The sequence below is a fragment of the Coptis chinensis genome, chromosome 5 (genome assembly GCF_015680905.1).
Source record: "Coptis chinensis isolate HL-2020 chromosome 5, ASM1568090v1, whole genome shotgun sequence".
Classification (NCBI taxonomy): domain Eukaryota; kingdom Viridiplantae; phylum Streptophyta; class Magnoliopsida; order Ranunculales; family Ranunculaceae; genus Coptis; species Coptis chinensis.
Genome location: NC_141460.1, coordinates 56,525,038 through 56,546,894, shown reverse-complemented (window position 1 = coordinate 56,546,894; position 21,857 = coordinate 56,525,038). Strand labels below are relative to the sequence as shown.

The window sequence follows — 21,857 nt, the reverse complement described above, 5'->3', positions numbered from 1 at the left end:
TATTGAAATTCTTTACTTTGTATTAACTCAAAATAATCTTTACAAGTACAAATGAAGACATCATGTCTTACTTAGGTGATCCTACACAGAAGCAACTTTTACCTATGGCTTTATAATTTTAGCCATACAATTTCAACTTCTCAGACCTCAATCCTGACGCAACTTTTAGCCCAAGCCTGAACTTCCTGCTACGAATCTAGCTTGAGTTGTCAGTGAATGTGAGTTCACCCAGGGTTCCTACACTTTCCTTCAAAGTCACCTGCAGGTCTCCCGTCAGAAGAGGTCTCTTTCCTTCACGCTCGTTGACAACATTGCTTTCAAATTCTTGCTGAGTCTAACTCTCATCGTCTTCATTGTTGAAATCACCTTCAACCACAACAACATCCAATTTTACTGAAGACTCTAGTCCTGATGTTACAATAAGGCTTGTGTTCACATGAAACAAAACAACATGCAGAACTATACTAGGTTTTTATGTCTAGTCAGAGCCTGCAATATTCTTACTTCTCTTCTTACGTCTGGAGCTTCACTTGTATTGGAATTTACAGTGGGTTTGACGTCATTGAAAGCTGCAGAGTTTTCATGTTTTTGACTATGCTTTCCTAGACAAATTCCCATGGTTCAGTATAAACAAGAAAAACTCAAGTTAAGGTCAGGATTAAAGCAAACAGGAAGGAAATAAAAGGTTCAAGGTCAAGTGACTATGCCCAAATTCATACAAACAATGCCCATTTCAAACAACCATTCACCAATAACAATTCTACAAACAGCGCCCACTTCAAACAACCATTCACCAATAACAATTCTCATAACATAACAAGCACCTAGAGAGTATAATCTATAACCTAACAACATAGAACATCAATTGTTCCCAGCCAAACAACCAAACAAGATTAACTTCACCACACCAAATTCAAATTTCCATTCTCCTAGCCTAACCACATCCAAAATAGAAGACATGCACTTCCGTAGGCAATTTTCACAACCTTGCGCACATGAAATCAGCAACACGACTTTCCCCCCTCAATGCGGCATTTCATTAAACAACTATGGTACAGTAATATGCAAATAAGAGATAACTTCGTAACCTTTGTCGGTTAGAAACACTAAAGTTGTTTAACTTCATAACCTTTGTTTGTTGCCAAGACAAACGTACAGTAATATGCAAATAGGAGATAACTTCGTAAGACAAGAGGTTTTCTTTTTCTTTTTTTCCCCCTTCCTCTGTGTAGAAACTTTCGCTAAAAAAAAAGGGTCCTATTACTGATGGACCCATATTGTGTTGGGCAGAGTCCCAAAAAAAACAATTATTACAAGTGTGCCATTGGTCCTAAAAAGTCCAAAAAAAAAACAAATATTACAAGTGTTCCATTGGTCTCAAAAAATTGAATTCAAAAACCACCAAGCTTAAACGACCCGGCTAGGTCGTTCATTGTGCAACCCAACGATGTGGTCACACCGTTTGGACTGAGTCCCCAACGATGAAACGGTGTGGCCACATCATTGGGGATGTGGCCACATCGTTTGAGACTTAGTCCAAACGGTTTAGCCACACCGGTCAAGAGGCCAAAAAACAAAACTTTATATTTTTTCGAAGTTCAAATCTCAAACGGTGTGGCCACGCCGTTTGGACTAACTCTCCAACGATATGACCACACCGTTTGGACTAAGTCCCCAACGATGTGGCCACACCGTTTGAGACTTAGTCCAAACGGTGTGGCCATATCGTTGGAGACTTAGTCCAAATGGTGTTTGGGATTTGAACTTTGAAAAAATATAAAGTTCTGTTTTTTGGCCTCTTGACCGGTGTGGCCACAACATTTGGACTAAGTCTCAAACGCCAAAAAATAGAACTTTATATTTTTTCAAAGTTCAAATCTCAAACGGTGTGGCCACACCGTTTGGACTAAGTTTCAAACGATGTGGCCAAGTCGTTTGGGACTTAGTCCAAACGATGTGGCCACACCGTTTGAGACTTAGTCCAACGGTGTAGCCACATCGTTGGGGACTCAGTCCAAACGGTGTGGCCAAATCGTTGGGTTTGCACAATGAACGGCTTAGCCGTATCGTTTAAGCTTGGGGTTTTCGAATTCAATTTTTTAGGACCAATGACACATTTGTAATATTTGTTTTTATTTTTGGATTTTTTGGGACCAATGGCACACTTGTAATAATTGTTTTTTTTGTTGGAGTCTGCCCAACACAATATGGAGTATGTCAATAACAAATACCAAAAAAAAAGGGTACCAAATGACGTGTCGTTATTTTTTTGGTTATTTTTTTTTTTATCATTTTGCCTCTGGCCTTATTGGAAATACCCCAACTTAATTTGGGAGATGTTATTGGATTTAAGCAGTTATTGGGGTATGACAAAAACTTATGTTGGTTATAGGGTATGGGAGTGTTTTTATGGGTGTGTCCAAGATCACCCTTTATTTATGGTAATTAAATGGGTATTTATGATGGGTGTACAATTCAAATGTGGGGTGGATTTGGGATTTTAATTTATCACCACATTAAATGAACGGTTACTCCTATTCAAAAGTCTTAAGCAATACTTCAAATTGAAATTGAAGGCTAGGACATATAGGTACCATAAATTTAAAAAAATCCAAAAATACCAATTAGTCCTTCCAATTGGTATTTTAGTGTTTTAATTTAAATATTCATTCAGGGGTAGTATGGAGTAAGAAAAATAACCAGATGAATTTAAGAGGCCATGTTGATTATAGGAGATACTTCTAGTAGAGATTATTTGTAACGGACAGACAACTGATGATAGCCCGTTTTTGGCATGCTTCACTTACTTTGAAAAAAGATTTCATATGTCATAGAATTATCCGTCAGTAATTTGATTTGTCATTTGCTATTAGAAATGGATTTTGTAATGGAAATATCCGTTAGTAAACTATAGCCTGTGGAAAAAAAGTATATATAAATATTTTTCTACCCTGATCAAATTAATTTCACCATCTAGCTCTAGCACATCTGATTACTCCATCTATCTTATAGAGATCACATTATATTCTACAAACTTAAGTAACAAATGAATAACAAGAAACAAAACCACCAACGCAATCAATTAAACATTATAGAAACAAGTCACCAATTCAATCCAAATCTCAATTTAATTTACAAATCAAACTTACATAGAAATGACTTCACCTAACCTATTCTTGGGATGTCTAATATTCTTATATTTTACAATAAAAGATCGCATTTTATTGGTCGTCACTGCTGGCCTGTTGTTGCTCTCTCAAGTCTTCCTAATCAGTTTTAACGGTTCGCTTAGTGAACTGACCCATATACAAAGATAGGATTAGGTAGAGCTAAAAAAAAGAAATATAAAGAACAAGACAAGGTGGTCCCATGTACAAAGATTGTCGTGGTTGTAACTAAAGAATTTGGGACAAATAAGAACATAACTTGACATATCTAACCTATCCACTTCCCGTTGACTTCTATAAAGGGTTCTAATTTGTTCAGATATATGAGGCATAAGCATGTGTCACAACGTACTTAAAACCACTATGGATAAAGGAGAAATGGAAAATCAGTTGAAGCATACCCCCTTAGTGAGATCTGCAACATGGCATGAAGAGTTACAGTGGATAATCAAGCATGGTACAGGAAAAGGAGGTAAGCAAGATGCATTTAGATTACTTTTTAATAGATTTATATACTAGATATGGAAGGAGAGATGATAGAATATTCAATAACAAACAATGCATCTAGCTACAATTAGCAAGTTTGGTATTTAATGATGTGCAAACTAAGTTACATTCAATCACTTTTAAAATGCCAATGGGACCTATCAACAACAGAAGGGATCTTTTGCAACGCACCCTTTTGCCACGCCCAAAATTCGTTGGTATAAATCTCCTTTTGTCACTCCATTTGGTGTTGCTAAAAGTTTGTCGTGCTATTGGTTTTAATTTATGTGAAATTAACTATTGCAACACCTCTGGCGAGGCAAATGGTTGTACTATTTTTTTTTAAAAAAATAGAAAATGCAGTTTTATAAAAATGAACTTTACCATTTGCTACGCTTTAGTGGTCGCCAATGTTCGAATAATCAATTGCAACGCCTTTTTCGTTGTAATAAGATTCTGTGAATGTACAAATTTTATGTGGTATCGCCATTGGTGCCACGAAATTGGTGTCGCTGATGGGTTTTATATTTACTATTTAGGCGTTTATTTTATTTTGCCTCAAAAGATTTTAGTGGGGGCCCTTCATTCTTGGTGTTGGCACTAAAAATTGAAATGCCCTAAAAACACACACGCATGGATACTCTCTCCGCTCTCTCTCTCTTCGGATTAGAATAATTTCCACCGTAACCACTATACCGACTGAAGAAGCAACGAAACTAACGACGCCTGTTAGTTAACGATCTCTCTCTCTCTCTCCCTCTCCCTCTCCCTCTATTTTATTTTATTAACACTTGAAAGGTTTGATTTTGCGTTTCAGAAACGTTTTGGGTGACCGCCACCATCAATGCTTCGATTTCTCAAGTTTGGTTTTCGAGTTTTAAGGTAACTAATAATTTCTTGGCTCGAGTGATATGGTTAAGGAATTTTGTGTTGCATTGTTCATTTTTTGGCGTAAAAAACCAAAACCATATAATTTGTTATTGTAATTCTGCAGTTCTCTCGGCTATTTTTGTTCTGGAAGCTTAAAATATTATCAGGGGCAAAAAATTTGAAGCTTTATTTTTTTTTCCAGGTACTCTTCTTTTTAGTTTTCCCTTTCAATACAATGTGTATGTTAAGTGGATAGTTTATTGGCATCTTGGCTTGTTGCCATTGCTTTGTTTGATAAATGTCTCTTGAATATAAATTGTATTACATTATCTGTTTAACATTGTAGACTAGTGATAGTGCATATTGGATTGATGGGTAAGGCATGATTGAATATTACTATGTATACCATGGTTTTTCTTGATATTTTGCAGTATAGCTGTTGGATAGTTATTCCAACTAATTTTTTTAGTGTTTAGTATACCTTGATCAGTAACTAGATGTGATCCTTTTATGAGGCTTGTTGGTCCCCTTGTATCCTTGAAAGGGTTTAAATGTTTGTAGTTGTATTACTTGTATAGGAATTGAGGTAAGTCCCCTTATTGAATTTTCTGTTATTTTTTCCTAGAGTTCCGAACCTGAGTAAAGAAGTGTTTTGTTGGAAAATGGAGAGGCCTGATTATCTTACTGCCCCTTGACATTGAAATGGATATGTTAGTTGGGACTCGTGGGTATCAGGTCATAATGTCTTAACAGGATGCTTAACCTGCAGTTGATTACTGGAGACATGGTGCTGCATCTTGTAGGTTTACATGTCATATTTGACAGAATTGTTTACTTGGATGTGCTCTAGATGCGATGGTTTGACAAAGGTAATTAACCAGACATATTGTTTACATGTCAGATTGTTTTGTTATTAATACTATTATTAGTCGTGTTATTGCATTGTTATTACATTATTAATTATTTTAGATGTAAAGCTTTCAATGAATTAAAATATTTAGAGTTGAGTCCCCTTCTTGAATATTTAAACAATTATAAACTTGTCTGTCCTGAAACAGGGGTTCGAAATGCTAGAGCTGATTGTTGATGTCCAACACTGCCTACAGGTTTTTCCCTCTTTTCTTTTGGCTTGTTCTTATGTTATTGTAATTCATGCATTCTCTAAGCACTTAACAAGTCATGATGGGATTTTGGTACATAATTCTTAGTTGGTTGGCCGCAATAAACTTGATAGACATACGTCATTAGAGTGTTCAAAATCGTGCTTTGATGTGTGTGTGTGTGAATGGGGAATACATTTGGCTTCCTCGTCTCATATATGATAAGCATGCACTATAATATTTTTGTTTATTTAATTTTTCATTCTTCAAACCTCTAATGCAATTTATTCTTATTCTTATTTTACATGTTACATGTTTTTTTTGCTTTAGTTTATTCTTTTTTTTTATATATATATAGTTTGCTCTAAATGGTTCTTCTTATACCGTCTTAGCTAATTGCTTTGGTATTAGTGCATGGTTGTGTCGTCTGTTGCATTGGTTAACTTTTAAGTTTTTATGTCATATCATCTTCTCATTGAACATTTTTTCTAACTCGAAACAACCTTGTTCAACTGCACAAGCCACGTTAAACATCCGTTCATGTGATACACAAAGTATATATATTTGTTCATTGGTTAATCATCAATCTATAAGTTGTCAACTAACTTAACACTTCCATCTTTACTAACTAAGACACAAAAAGTATATATTTGGCCATTGCAACATGAAGTGGATCAGGTACAAATTTTCTTGGATCAAGGTACAAATTTCTTCCCCACTTGGACCAAGGTACAAATTTCCGTTCTTTTAAATTTTTTGAGTTGCTCTTGTTTGAGGACTTTAACAAGTAAAAAATATGAGTATCTGATATTGTGTTAATTATCTTGTTTCCTTTCTTATCTTGGTTTTTGCAAGCACAACATCTGAAGCCCATACTTGGCTAATAAGAAGGGTGTATTAAGTTGGTGTTATTTTTGAAAATATCTTTGCATTGCATACTTGAGTGCATTTTTGTTTTATTGTCCCTAATCACTTATGCCCTATTTTTTATTTTTTTTTTTTTGGTTTTATTTTTTTGTTGATTGGACGATCAGATGCCATATGATTAATGAAGAATACTTGGGTGGATGTTGTTCAATCTCAAAGAATGTGGACATTTGCTTTTTTTTTTTTTTTTTTTTGCTAAGTGCTAGTTTTTATGAAATTTGCATAAATTAAGTTAATGTTGTGGAAATTTTGTAATGATTGTATTGGTAACAATCACGTGTAGTTGTGTGAAATACTTTTGTAATGGAGGATCTTAGTTAATGAATTTGATATATTTTGTTGTCATCGTTGTGAATTCACATGGGGTTGTTATATATATCTACATAAATTGCATTTGGCACAATCTACAAACAAGAACGAATCAAAATTATGTGTAAAGCTCGTAGACATCTGATGCAGCTAAAAGCACTCTTTTGCCACGGCAATTCTGGCAGCTATAAACACCTTTTTTGCAAGGGTGCACCTAATGATTTAATCCTTTTGTGACGGTTTCGGTGCAGCAAAAAGGTTTCTTTTTTCAACGCCTCAAAGCACAGCCAAAGATTGACCTTTTGCCACACTTGAAGTGTTGTTACAAGTTATCTTTTGCAACGCTAGTCGTTGCAAATAGTTTGAAAATTAATTTAATATTGAAAATAGAAGTAGCGACGAGGATGAAGTAATAGCAACAATATATGGCATTGCAAAAGTTTATAAGTTTTTGCAACGCCATATAGTGCATCGCAATTTAGCTTTTGTGACCCACTTTTTAGCAGCGCCTTTGCGACGCCCTCTTTGGCGTAGCAATTGGTCTATTGCAACGCATTTTAAGACCTTTAGTGATGGCATAAGGTGTTGTATAAGAGCTTCTGTGTTGTAGTGTATAGAATTCTATGTTAGTGGTGATGCTAGGAGAGTTGTGACATTGTTCTAATGAGAGAAAAACCAAGAAGAAGAAGAATTGAGAAGAGAGTAGGCTAGAATAATAGGGTTAGAGTCATTGTATTATGTTTGTTCTCTACCCAGAGTTACATACGTATACTAAACTAAAACATGATAATAGAAAATACTAGATATGAATGTCCACACTTATAGAAACGTGGGACTTTCCATATTGGACATATTATAATACTGACATATTCTAATACTCCCCCTCAAGATATAATGCCGCAAACTTGCAAATTGCAGCTTGAATAGCAGAAAGAAAAGATAAGAATACAGCTCCCCCTTTCACATATAACTGTCTTTAGTTGAAGAACTCGAACAACTGTTGAGACGTTCTGGAAGTGAAACTGTCGGTTTAGGCAATGGCAAACAATAACACTAATTTGATGTGAGCTTCTTGGCTGCTACTACCAATATCACTGTTGAAGTCTTGCACAACATAAATTGCAAACAATAACATTGATTTGATCATTTTGATGTGAGCTTCTTGGCTGCTACTATCAATATCACTGTTGAAGTCTTGCATAACATAAATTGCAAACAATAATACTGATTTGATGTGAGCTTCTTGGCTGCTACTATCAATATCATTGTTAAAGTCTTGCAAAATAATGTTCTGGGTACTCCTAAATACTGCTACCTGGAAATATGAGTGCTGAATAGTGGGGATGTCATATTGTTAAGATGCAAAGAAGTGAGTTCGCCAAGACATGATGAAATATGGAGAAATATGGAGACATGAGCACTCTTCCACATACGTCTCCATATTCTCCTTGCCTTAAATACTACTCAATGTCATCATATCTCCATATTCTCCCCCTCAAGTTGGAGTATACAAGACGGAGTTGGAACAAACAAAGGATTGTCTATTCCGACTTGAACTGAGCACCGAGCACCACTGCGGCATAAAAGGAATAAAAAAAAATAATGATAACCCCAAACATGATGAGGATAACAAACAAACGCAAATAGGATAACCCCAAACATGATGAGGATACCAAAAAAATGCGAACTGGATAACCCCAAACATGATGAGGATACCAAAAAAATGCGAACTGGATAACCCCAAACATGATGAGGCTAACAAACAAACGCGGACAGAATAACCCCAAACATGATGAGGATAAAAAAAAAAAAAAACCGTGGACTGGATCGAATCTGGCCCAATTTGACCGACTAGGTGTTCTTCAAGTGAGTTAAATCAGTAACACGAACAAGATAACCCACATAGGAACTGGGTCGAATCTACCTAATTTGGCCTTCTTCTCTACCCATTTACTCACAAAACCAGATCACAACACCCAACAAACCTATAATCAAACTCCATATAGAAACGAGCTGATAATATGTATCTGTCGGCATCAATATAAAGTGCGTGGAAGCTAGAAACCCAAACATCCATAACGGCTTACAAACAATAACCCCTCCAATCTTGGACGAGAGTGTAAACTACCTTCCAAAGGCTTGATACATCAAAAAATCTTGGAACCTGATGTGTGGAGGCTAGAGCGTGTGCGTGCCTTCGTCAAGGCATATTGGAGCGTGCGCGCGCCCTCTACTCTTCCAACTTCTAGTACTCAGGGTGCGTGCACCCCTTGGGCCTGGCTATACTTGAGCGTGTGCGAACCCTCTTCTCTGAATAAAAAATGATGAACAGTACTGAAACCAACCTTTGGCGTGCGCGTATAGCAGAAGGCTTAGACTAAGCGCATGCGTGTCTCGTCCAATACTAATTTCAGAGACTCCGGGATACAGAGAGGTTGTGCCCTCTTATCAATACTAAGATAGAGAGATTGCGGAAGACGTAGACTACGGAAGCGAAACAATACTAAAAAACCAATACTGAGAAACTTCGAATCTTTCTCCTAGCATTCTTCAAACAAATTTTAAACACCAGCGGAATCTTGAAAACTTACTTCGAGCCATAGAGAATAATAATACGAGAGATTTCAAAACTTATAATACTTAAACATGACGATGAACAGTGCGATGAATAGTACCTGTGAACAATGTGATGAATAGTACCACTAGTGAACAGTGCGGTGAATAGTACTACTAGTGAACAGTGCAGTGAATATACTCGCCGGTGAACAGTGAAAGATTGAAACTTCAATTAAGATATAAGACCTTCTTGTGAGAAAACTTGAAACTTAACTTGAATACTAAAATACTGAAAAAGAATTGATTTTTTTTCTTCTTCTTGTATACTAATTTTAGGAGATACCTCTTTTAGCATACCACTAAACTTATTTGAACCTAATGCTCTGATACTATGTAGAATTATATGTTAGTGGTGATGCTAGGAGAGTTGTGACATTGTTCTAATGAGAGAAAAACCAAGAAAAAGAAGAATTTAGAAGAGAGTAGGCTAGAATAATAGGGTTAGAGTCATTGTATTATGTTTGTTCTCTACCCAGAGTTACATACTTATACTAAACTAAAACATGATAATAGAAACTACTAGATATGAATATCCACACTTATAGAAACATAGGACTTTTCATATTGGACATATTTTAATACTTACATATTCTAATAGGACCAAAAGGAGATCAGTTTATACAAAGATGGAATGTGGATGTTTTAATAAAGGAGAAGAGAAGACTGTTTTGTCAATGGGAGAAGCCAGACCAAGGTGAGTGGGTACTTAATACAGATGGCACATTGAAGAGCATACATGATCAGATTTTAGGTGGATGGGCATGGAGTGGTAGTGGTCGCATCAAGAGGAAGATCAGAACATAAAAATATTGCTTTGATTGAACTTCAAGGGATATAACAAGGGCTAGAGTTAGCAAGAAGACATAACATAGCGAAAAATCAAAGTACAAATTGATTCAACTAATGTTACATATTTCATTAAAAAGGGTGAAGCACCTTGGCATGCTAAGCACACGATGAACAGGATCAGAAGACTTATAGCACAGATGGAGAGCTTCCAGATCAAGCATATATATAGGGAAGAAAATAGAATTGCAGATATATTAGCATCTGAAGTTCCTACAATTAGATTCATTGACATTGTACCTAGTTCTTTTTATGAGGATATGAAAAAAATAGTATATGAAGATGTACTAGGCAAAAAATATGTAAGAATGTAACCAGCTCTTATCCTTTAATGAAAAGGGGTAGGGGACCTCTCAACAACCACGCTTGCCTATAAAAAAAAAATACCTCCTTAGTCATAGTGTAGCTTATTATCTCGCAGTTTGCAAATTTTGTGCAAAGCAGTAATAATATTTAGCAATGTACATAACAAACAAAACAAACAAATCGATATATTGTAAACAACTTGCCATAAATCAACCACACATGTGCGCTTGTTCATTCCAAAGTGAACACAATTAGTCAATCAACTGCGTTATTGATATGTATTACAAAGGCGCAAACCTGAACTTCAATGTTGTCTAGCATGTCTCCTTGAGCCTGAACTAAAATGGCCATATCAAAGAAAACTTGACAACAACAAAAGAATGCAAGTAATATAATTAAGTTGTGGTCGATCTGCTAAGAAATCTCACCATGCTCGGAGGTGGTAAATTTTTCAAACTTGATGTAAGTGAAGACTCATAAAGCTTCTTTTCAATCTCTTTCACTGTGTCATGCCTCACCTGAATTTCTTCCACGGTATCCAACATTTGCAATGAATGCACCACACTAATGCGCACCAAGGAAATTGAGGAAATTAAATGAAGAGACAGACAACACATTTAGAGCGACTATGTCTTCTGTATCTCTTGATAGTAACATGCACATACTATATATATAGTTAGCATTAGATGTTTGGAAAGAGACTTCAAATTCCAAACAAGGAAATTCATATGTTTCTTGACCACCGAGAAGACCATATGCCCAAGAGCTATATGTGAGAGGACAGTGGGACTGGTCCTCTCACAAAATATTACATTACCTTTGGTGAAGAGTTACTATAGTTGGTTGTTAGCTGTTAATTAGTTGGGTTTCATTTACCGTATCATCCATTTGATAAAGTAACACAAATGGTTAGGAGAAATTCTAGTATATGCACAAGCTATGGAGGATTTGAAGCTATGAAAATGAGCTACAAGCTCTTATTAACGTAAGATATACCAAAGGAAAAAAGCAACATAAACCAAACCTATCATGAACGACCTTATTTAGAGAAAACAACATATGGTACATACAGTGTTTAGATTTGGGTTGGCAGTTATAATCTGCTTTTCTGCAAGCAAAAACTTGTTCTGTTTGAACTCCATGTCTTTCGCAACCAACTGAAAGGAGATTCTAAGGAGCAAGCACCAGGTATCGTCATATGATATCCTTTTTACTTCAGGGGGTAAGGTCTTAACATAAATAGAACTCAAAAGCAGTCCAGTACGGTTCTATTGCTCCTACCAAATTTAAGCTTCTATTTACAGACATCTCCCAGCACTAAGGCTGGTCATCGAGTCGAGCTGCCGCTAGTAACTCGGGCTCGACTCGAGAATAGCTTGACCCAAACTTGTCCGCGCAAAAATATGAGTCAAGCTTGAGCTTAATTTATAGCTCGTTCTAGATGGCGAGTAACTCGAGTTAGAGCTTAAGTAGCTCTTGAGCTGCTCAAGTCGAGGTCGAGCTCGAGTAGCTCGTGATCTACTCGTTTTATAAGCAAATACCCATACCCAGTTTATATCCCACAAGGCCACAAGTCCACAACCCATAAAGCTATGATACATTGACCCGTACCCACTTGCCCAACGCCCCAACATACTTAAAAGAATCAATAATATCATACACAAGTCTGTCACCATCAACTTTCTTCACGGTTTTAGGTATAGCAAATTAGCAATAGCTTTCTATTATCTTGCTTCTAGGTTTTTTACTTCACCACCTCCACGGCTCTACCACCAAGAGTCCAAGACCAAGGTCTTATGAAGCTGACATGGAACCTTTAGCACCACCTGTTCAACTTGGGGAAGTTACTAAAGAAGAGTTGAATGTTTATGATGGATCTGATTCTAAAAAACTTTGCTTATGGCTATTAAAGGACAGATCTATTATGTTTCTGTGTTTTTTGGGGTCGAAATTAAGGATAAACGAGGGGTCAAAAATGTAGTTGATGATTACTTATCTAGACTAATAAATGATAGTGATAGTGATTATGAGTCCATACCTGATTCTTTTCCTGATGAGCATCTTTATTCTATTTTTTCTGCACCTTGGTATGCAGACATTGTGAATTATTTATCTTTTGATATTATTCCTGATGTTTAGTCAAAGAATGAACGTAAAATTTTTTTGGCCAGAGTTAAGCTATACTACTGGGATGAGCCCTACCTTTTGAAGTATTGTGCAGATCAGATTATTCGTCATTGTATTCCCCAATGGGAATATAATGAGGTTTTGTCCTTCTGCCATGACAAAGAGTGTGGTGGCCATTTTAGTGGTATGAAAATGGCTGCTAAATTTTTTCAATGTGATTTTTATTGGCCTATCCTTTTTAAAGATGCCCAAGTTCATTGCAAGACGTGTGTTCATTGCCAACAACTTGGGCATAATACTAAACGTAATATGATGCCTTTAAATCCCATTATGGTAGTAGAAATTTTTTATGTATGGGGGCATTGATTTCATGGGCCCTTTTCCTATTTCCCACGGTTTTATTTATATTCTTGTTGCCGTGGACTACGTTTCCAAATGGATAGAGGCCATGTCTTGCCGTAGCAAAGACCATAAGACAATTGTATTTTTTGTTAAGGAATAGATTTTCTGTCATTTTTGGCATCCCTAAAGCCATCATCAGTGATGGCAAAACACATTTTTGTAATAGAGTTGTTGCTTCTTTAGTTAAGAAGTACGGAGTTACCCATAAGGTGGCAACTCCTGATCATCCACAAACTAGTGGCCAAGTAGAAGTCTCTAATAGGAAAATTAAAAAAATATTAGAAACAATAGTAAATCCTGATTGGAAAGATCGGTCTAAGCATCTAATAGATACCTTATGGGCGTATAAGACAACTTTTAAAACTCCTATAGGAATGTCTCCCTTTAGACTTGTGTTTGAAAAACCTTGTCACTTGCTCGTTGAATTGGAGCACCGTGCTATGTGGACTATAAAAAGCTTGAACTTCAATATTGATGAGGCAGGTGTAAAGCACAAATTGCAATTAAATAAGCTTGAAGAAATCCATAGCGATTCTTATGATCTCATGAAGGATTATAAAGCTAATATGAAATGTGTTCATGATAAATAGATTTTGCATAAAGAGTTTGTACTTGGTCAAAAGGTTTTGCTTTACAACTCCTATTTGCATATTTTCCAAGGGAAATTAAAAACACGTTGGTCTGGTCCTTTTCTAGTTACTGAAGTCACCCTTTATGGGGCAATTATCTTGGTAAATCCCAAGGACAACAATACCTTTCAACTTAATGGCCATTGTTTAAAACATTTTTATGGGTTAATGTCCCCCGATGTGGAGGATGTCCTTTTACAGGACCCTATCTATGAGGACTGACCTTTGATGTTTGGTGTACTTTCTCTCATTTCCATATATTAGTAAGTGTACTATTAAGGTAACCGGGCCCTCCCTTTGGAGTGTGTGGTTGTAATAACTACTACAGAATGACACATATACCACGGTCAATAAGAACGTTTATACCACGGTTCTTCCAAAAACCGTGGGAAATACTTATATACCACGGCGGAAATTTCTTTGGTCATTGGTTTACTAGTATATGCCACAGTTACATGAAAACCGTGGGATAAGTTGGGCCATATACCATGGTTAGTTTTTTTTCCAGCATGAGAGTACTCCACATCCCCACTACCTTAAACATAAACAGTGGTATATAAATTTGCCACTTTCTACTGGTTTATGACTTTATGCCAAATAGTCAAATACAAAAAAAAAAAATATACAAGATCTTAAACTCATTCAAATTGGATTCCCGCTATTCTCTCGGTCTCTCCACTACACCATAACACTGATTTTGCAACATTTAGTAAAATTGATTGCTGACACTTATTCATCCGTTACAATGTTTGTCACACATATTTTGCAACATTTAGTAAAATTGATTGCTAACACTTATTCATCCGTTACAATGTTTGTCACACATACTTTCCGTTGGAAATGGTACCAACCGTTACATTTTTTGTAGGCAAATATTTGGTTTATTTAGTAACATTTACCCCGGTGACGGATAGGAAGTGTGACCTATTGCCAAAAAAATAAAAGAAAAATTGAAAACAAATGAAAATAGGGTGAGGATGTTTTTCATTCTCGTGCTCATCTCTCACACCCTTTCAATAAAAAAGAGAAAAGTGAGGTAAGCATCGGAGAAAACCGCTACTACTCTTTGTCTTGCCCGCGCTAGTGTGGCCCACTGAGTCAAGTCGTCATCTTCTCCTTTCTCTTCTCTTTCCTTCAATTCTCTTAATCTTCTCTTCTTCTTTCTTTGTAATAGTTAGGGTTTTGGCTAAGGAGTTGGATTTGTATAATCAATTGCTCAATCTGCTCAAGAAAGATTCTTCATTGTCCAAGGTAGCGTTTTGTATAGTGAATCATCTTTTATTTACAATTTCTATTGTTTCCATTTTTAAAAAATTTAGGAATTAGCTTTTGGGTTTGTCTTGACATAAGATTTTCAGGGTGTATGTTAACAATAGATTGGTATAACTTGTCAACGATGGCCAAAGGTACAAGCAGATAAGTTTCAAGAGCTCTACCTTACTGAGCAAGAAGAAAAACTGGACTTGGAGAATGAGCTAAGGGAATGCAAGGTGTAGCTGCTCTATCTTACCAATCACAAATTTACATGTATTGGATAACTTGTTCCTGGACATTTTCCTGTTTTGATATATGAAAAATTAAATTGGCGTCCACATACCAATCACAAATTTACATGTATTGGATTAAATGTTTTCTCAGTTTCTTTTAAACTCAATATGTGGTGTCAGGCATCTGAATCGTAATCCCTTCATAGCTGTAGTTGCATCTAATCAATGTTCTAGAGTATCATTAGGTGCCTCGTTCTGTCAGACCAAGATAGACCAAGGTTATTAAAATTTAGTTTGTCTTCTAAACATATGAATATGCTATTGATGGCCTATGATGTGACGAACAATGAAAGAAAATGTTCTGATCAATGAATCGAATTGTCTTTATTTATTATTCTTTTATTCTTTTTGTTTATTTTGTTGTTAATTGGTTTGGTCGGGCAAGGGAAGCGGGGAGATAAACAAGAGCTTACTAACACTTGGTCGTGTCATAAATGCACTTGTGGAACATTCTGCTCACATACCATATAGGTTTATGTCAATAGGAATTGCTCAGTTATTTTACGTCTGGTCCCTGATTGTTGATGTAATGCCCTTTTTGTTACCAATTCATGCAGGGACAGTAAGCTTACACGGCTTTTACGTGACTCATTGGGTGGAAAAACAAAAACATGCATTATTGCGACAATTTCTCCAGCTGTGCATTGTCTTGAGGAAACGCTAAGCACTCTTGATTATGCATGTCGTGCTAAAAATATAAAAACAAGCGGAGGTTTGCATGAGTACACTACTCATTTTTCCCTGTACCAAGTTCTTCTCAAATACTTAGTCGATATATAATGTTATTTCTTTTCGGGTAAACCAGAAAATGTCTAAAGGCCACTTTGTTGAAAGATCGTACTTAGAAATGGAAAGAATGAAACAAGGTTTGATATTTGTTGAGTTTTTCACTTTCGTATTCCAGTTGAGAAATTTCTTACTTATTATAGATCTTAATCTCGACAAACTGGTAATAGATGTGCGAAAGCAAGAAGGGAAAAGAATGGAGTTTATGTTCCTCATGAGAGATTTGTTCAAGATGAGGTGACAAAAAGGTTTGTCTTTGGTAGCTATCAACCTTTTTGAGTTTGATGTACTCACTTAACGTCAACTAGATCCTGCTTCGTTATGCCATCTTTTAAGGTTTTGTCTCTGTTTTTTTCTCCATTTAGAAAATGCAAAGGTGATGGTCGGTTTGAATGCTTTTAATGGAATAGTAAGTAAATTGCCTTTCATTAGTCTCTGGATTATATGGTTGATTTCCTTTGGAATTTATATAATGTCATCTGAAAGGAAGTGATAAGTCATATGGTTTTACTTTTGACCTAGGAATTCTATGGTTGGTTTTTTCATTAACACAATGGTCATCTGCTTTGTAGATGCACTATATGTTCCCATTTTGCTTGTGTTGTTTTCTATGATATTCTCATTATTGGGCCGTAAACAATGATATTTTTACTTCCTTCCAGGCCATGAATGAGAAGATAGAGCAGCTGGAGATTGATTTAGACCTAAGTTCAAAGGTATAGCTTATCTCTCATCTTATATATTATTTTTATTTGATCAATATACAGATACGTGAACTGATATATCTAAATTGCAGCAAGCAGATAAGTTTCAAGAGCTCTACCTTACTGAGCAAGAAGAAAAACTGAACTTGGAGAATGAGCTAAGGGAATGCAAGGTGTAGCTGCTCTATCTTACCAATCACAAATTTACATGTATTGGATAACTTGTCAACAATGGATTGGTATGTTAACAATTTACATGTATTTTTCAGGGTGTATGTTAACAATAGATTGGTATAACTTGTCAACGATGGCCAAAGGTTGCATTTTTATATGATAGATTTTAGTTAGTTTAAATGTTCTCATGTTGTATTGTGTATCTGCTCACGTTGCTTCATTCCCTTTGATTTCTGGGCACCTAATTACTATAGCAAATCTATTAAATTTTTCTTGGAGAAATAGAGGGAAGGTTGTTATAAATTTGAGGCAGAGGCCATTAGTCTTTGGGATGTGAACTCACTCACACACTGTGTAATCAGCATCCATTGCTTAAATGCAGCAGAAAGGTGTCCCGCACTTCATGTGAATAACACCGATCTTTGAGTTAGGTAGAGGTGTTTGCGAGAAGGTAAAATTTATTATTCTTTGAGATAATTATTTTATTATTTTATTTATTTATGTTTTATCAGCATATTCATTGCTTAACTTATCATGTAATACCACGTTTTCATTATTTTGTTACTTTATTTTTCTCGTCTATGAATTGTTTTTAGAGATTACATTATTATTTTTAGTTTATATAATTTCATTTGACTTGACTGCTTTTATGATCTATTACACTATTAGTGGATTGGCACATGCAATTCATGTGTTACACATTTTTGTCCATAACATAGGAGTGGATAGGTTGTTATAAATAAGTATACTACTAATGAAATAGTCAATGTAGAACTATTACTTTAGCGGTGTTTTCTAGAGATATGGATCTCAAGTAATGAAACAAAACATTGGCCCAAACTTTAATGGATTGACTGGGAGAGGATATTCATTTTTGGGAGTCATATTAATTGGATATATTTCTTAATATGTGTTGAGAAAGAGTAGTTCATAACAACTGGAAAACAGAGTTAGAAATTCATTTATGAAATGAAATACCAAAAAAGAATATGTGAACTTGTTAGATGTGTTATATTCGCATCAATCACTTCCTTTGGAGTGAAAAGAACCTAAGGCGGGATAATTGGAATATACAAGAGGATACCACATAATAATTCATAGGAAGAACTATTTCTTATTTCAGACTAAACTAGAATAACTAATCTCTCTTATATTGTTCTCTTTTGGCGTAGGCGTAGTGATTGATGAGTTACTGTTGTTTAACTTCTGTCTAAAATGCAGGGGTAAGTTCATAAGAAGTCGAAGGACATGACGGTCGATGCACTTTTCGGGACACCATAAATGTCTTGGACTTTTTGTCTCCCTTCGGTGTAGGCCTTTGATCATGTTAATAGTTTATTTAGTTAACAAAAGTGTAGGTTTTGATTTGCTTTACAAAAATCTGCCCCATGGGATAATAAAGAAAGAAAAAAAACACATAAAATTACAAAGTGTAGATGATGTATACCAATTAGAATGTGATAGGTGCATATATAATATGATGAAATACCGTTTTAGTCAAATGTGGTAAGATATCAATACCCTTTTCTTTGTATGTCAAGTAGAGAATGTTGTTCTACATGTTGAAAAGAGCCAAGAAACATTATCATGTAGTATGGCATTAGGTCCATTGCCTTGAGATCCCACCGAAGGAAAGTTTTTAGTCATATACCGTTCGCGACATTGAACTTATTTATATAAGCGTAGCCACCAACCTTTTACATGAATCTGTAAAAGTTTTAGTTCATAGATACCATCAATTATCGAGATGAGAAAAATAGCTCGAAGTTATCCATTCCCTACAACAACAGTGGTAACCGAAGTTTTATAGGCTGCTCCAACCGACGCTAAGAAACTTTCCACCAACTTTGTCTCACGGCAAGGCCCAACTTATCCGGTAAACCAAGATCTTTCTACCATCGATGGGACACACAAAAACTAATTAAGTATTGTTAAGATCTTTGTTTTGTTTATTATATGGCTTTGAAGTTATTAATTTATATGATAATTGATTGGGGGAGTGAGAGAATTTTGATTGTGATTGGATAATTTGCAATTCTTCTCTTCCACGGGGGTCATTTTCACCTGCACGTTGGTTTGTAATACCGGACATAATGGCACTTGCTTCACCAGGTGAAAGAGTAGAATGTAGGAGAGAGGTCTCAGCGCCCAAAATCTTCTGGCGGAAATGAAGGTGTAAGAGGCTTTCGGGCACTAGGAGTGAGAGACCTCTCGTATCGCCTTGCGTTCATTGCTAACTCTGTTAAGGTTTGTGCCCATTTTATGTTCCTAGCTCATCATTTTATTTATTTGTATTTGTAGTAGTCTTTCATTTAAATTGTTTCCTTTGTATGCTCTTAATCAGATATCTGATGGTCGAAGAGATAGCGATATAAGAAATAGCAAGAGGGATGGGGAGGATGATGATAGCCAACAATTCAGGGTGAGCTCTTGGTTACTTAGAAATGTTATGCTATATAGACTTCTTCCTTTTTCAACAAACACATTAAATTTATGCTAAAAATATGTCGCTATGCCTAAATACTTTGTAAGTCGGGTCGAGTTGCTCAATATTACAGCTCCTCTTGGTACTCCTACAAAGTTATCAAAGGTTTACTTGTTTTAAGGTGATTGTATGACTTTGGTTGTTTCAAATTGAAAGCTGGTCCGATTACCAAAGAGTGACAAAAAAGATGTGCAAACCATAAGGTAACCATCTATTATTTAGACTTAAGCTTTTGAGGGAATATGTTGCTCTAATGCTTGCGGATAATGCTTGCTGATAGTGGAACATGCTTTCGAGGGAATATGCTTGCTCTACTGCTCTTGGTGCTCTAATGCTTGATGATAATGGAATTTGTTGCATAGATGAATTTGATAAAATGGATGTTAGAGATCAGGTAACCATCTGTTATTTAGACTTCAACTTTCGAGGGACCTGAAAGTTTTCTCTAACTGTCTGATCTCTTTAAAGGTTGCCATTCATGAAGCCATGGAACAACAGACCAAGTATCACAAAAGCGGGAATACAGGCGACATTAAATGCTCGAACATCAATTTTAGCTGCTGCCAACCCTACTGGCGGCCGGCATGACAAGTCAAAACCACTAAAGGTGAGAAATGTTTGCACCTTTATGTTGATTTTAAGACCAATATAGTAGAGAACTGATTATGTCAGTGTGTATCATCTATGAAATGTGGAAATAAAAATGACCTGCATCTCTTCTTTCCAGTACAATGTGGCTCTTCCTCCTGCTATCTTATTAAGGTTTGATTTGGTATATGTTATGATTGACGAGCCAGAAGATCAAACAGATTACCACATTGTTCTTATCTGCCTTTTTTTTTTTGCAACAGTAATGCATGGTCGTACATTAAGGGAATGTGATTGTGTGAATACCATATGAGTAATGGAGCAAAATCTTCACGGATGTGCATCATGGGCTGCTACTGGCTATGTGCAGGTTTACTTTTAAACTAACACTAGTTATTTAACCAATTTATTAAAGTTGGAAATGTATGAAGTTGATGCCTTAGAATTATGTCCATTTAGCTTGCTTGCTGCAAATGAATTAATTAAGTTGTGATTCTTTTGTAAGTCACTATGCCAATTAACATGAACTTCTCAGTTCATCTTTTTTGGCTAAAGTTAGATTAGTTTGAGCCATGTTTGTATTAATAACACCATATATGACAAAGAATTGATGATAAATAATTTCTTGGACGTTAGCAAATTTATTGGTCTTTGAATGCATTATACACTTAGTGGGTCTAGCTTTGTCGGCAAATACTTGTTTGGTGTGACTGAATTAGTTTAGTTTGATGTATATTTTTGTTTCTTGGTCATTGATTGTAAATTTATGACTCGGGATAGAAAAGTTTGATATAATTTTGAGACTTGGTCTTGATTATATTAATTTTAGTTGTAAAGTCTACTTAATAACATGGGTTTTTGATATTTTGTATGATCTATGAAGAAGGTTTGCGAATGCGAGGAAAGACCGGGCTAGAAATGGGAGTCAAAGAGCATTGAGTGAGATTAATTGGAATATAGTTGGAGTTGCATTTTATCCTTGTGCAATCAACCAAAGAGGAGTAAGAGAGTAAGTCTTCAAACTTGATCTTAATCTTCCAATATCAAAGGCCTTTTTGTTTTTTTTTTGTAGTGTAATATTTTGTTTTTTGTTTTTTTTTATAGGAAATAGATGTGGAACTAGAACATGAGTGGTGATTCTTATGTTCTAATGTATGGTTCATCTGTAATTGGTGGCTAATTAGTATGTAAATCTACCATTAAAGTTATGTAGTTATGTTCTCATCTTGTATTTTATGAACTTCTTCAATGGAAATTGCCAATTCTTAGTAGTTCAAATGTGTTAATTAAGATAGATATATATGAGTATATCTTATTCTTGCTTTCTTTTATAATATTATGCCGGTTACTAGCATCTTGTTGTGGAATGTATTTGTGATTGTGCTATGTTGGAAATGGTGTTTGGGGTAGAGATTGATAGATTTATGGATGAATAAAAGAATATTGTAGGTGGGTTCTTATTTTAGTTAAATTCGTCTGACATTTGCTGTGTTGATCCTATAAGTGGTTCATTGCTCTCAACATATAAGCTTGATCCTGGAGAAACAGAAAAATCAAATATTTCTCATTACATTTTGTGTTTTTTATTCTTTTGAATCTATCTACTTGTTAGAGACTATGGAATTTATTTATCCCTCAGATTACTTTTCTTTTGAAACATAAAAAAATGAAACAACATATATTCCAAAGCCGGCTACGTCATTTTCTTTGGGTTTCTTGCAAGGTTGTCTTACATAATACAAAAAAAAATGTTGGACTTGGTAACCCCCTCTCTCTCTCTCTCTCTCT

The 21,857-nt window shown here is 35.6% G+C and overlaps 2 protein-coding genes and 2 long non-coding RNA genes across 13 annotated transcripts; 3 read left to right on the top strand and 1 right to left on the bottom strand.

The window, feature by feature from the left end:
• Positions 1-1,211, bottom strand: LOC147498069 (uncharacterized). The gene is made up of 2 exons (XR_015194202.1): positions 505-1,211; positions 1-366 (listed from the first exon to the last, which is right to left on the bottom strand). It is a non-coding gene; the product is annotated as an uncharacterized LOC147498069 (long non-coding RNA).
• A 2,248-nt stretch (positions 1,212-3,459) lies between these two features.
• Positions 3,460-5,782, top strand: LOC147498068 (uncharacterized). Of its 3 annotated transcripts, none has more exons than XR_015194200.1 (5): positions 3,460-3,639; positions 4,471-4,535; positions 4,648-4,725; positions 5,149-5,392; positions 5,582-5,782. XR_015194200.1 is itself a non-coding variant. In XM_086559022.1 (5 exons), exons 1-4 carry the CDS (start codon positions 3,504-3,506, stop codon positions 5,371-5,373), a joined length of 360 nt encoding a protein of 119 aa, XP_086415148.1. In that variant the 5' UTR covers positions 3,460-3,503; the 3' UTR covers positions 5,374-5,392; positions 5,582-5,782. The 3 variants fall into 3 exon arrangements, 1 of the variants encoding a protein (XP_086415148.1); XM_086559022.1 differs by having other exon boundaries at positions 5,293-5,392; XR_015194201.1 differs by lacking the exon at positions 3,460-3,639 and adding an exon at positions 4,084-4,381.
• Positions 5,783-14,735: 8,953 nt separating this feature from the next.
• Positions 14,736-15,556, top strand: LOC147498067 (uncharacterized). Its single transcript, XR_015194561.1, has 3 exons — positions 14,736-14,821; positions 14,960-15,036; positions 15,144-15,556. It is a non-coding gene; the product is annotated as an uncharacterized LOC147498067 (long non-coding RNA).
• Positions 15,557-19,090: 3,534 nt separating this feature from the next.
• LOC147498066 (DNA replication licensing factor MCM6-like) lies at positions 19,091-21,403 on the top strand. 8 transcript variants are annotated; one of them, XM_086559019.1, is made up of 9 exons: positions 19,091-19,243; positions 19,341-19,418; positions 19,638-19,684; positions 19,762-19,875; positions 19,950-20,088; positions 20,209-20,243; positions 20,333-20,439; positions 20,953-21,078; positions 21,174-21,403. In XM_086559019.1, exons 4-7 carry the CDS (start codon positions 19,844-19,846, stop codon positions 20,361-20,363), a joined length of 237 nt encoding a protein of 78 aa, XP_086415145.1. In that variant the 5' UTR covers positions 19,091-19,243; positions 19,341-19,418; positions 19,638-19,684; positions 19,762-19,843; the 3' UTR covers positions 20,364-20,439; positions 20,953-21,078; positions 21,174-21,403. The 8 variants fall into 8 exon arrangements, 6 of the variants coding, with proteins under 6 accessions (XP_086415145.1, XP_086415147.1, XP_086415146.1 ...); XM_086559021.1 differs by having other exon boundaries at positions 19,603-19,684; positions 19,844-19,875; XM_086559020.1 differs by having other exon boundaries at positions 19,603-19,684; positions 20,956-21,078.
• The last annotated feature ends 454 nt before the right edge of the window (positions 21,404-21,857 follow it).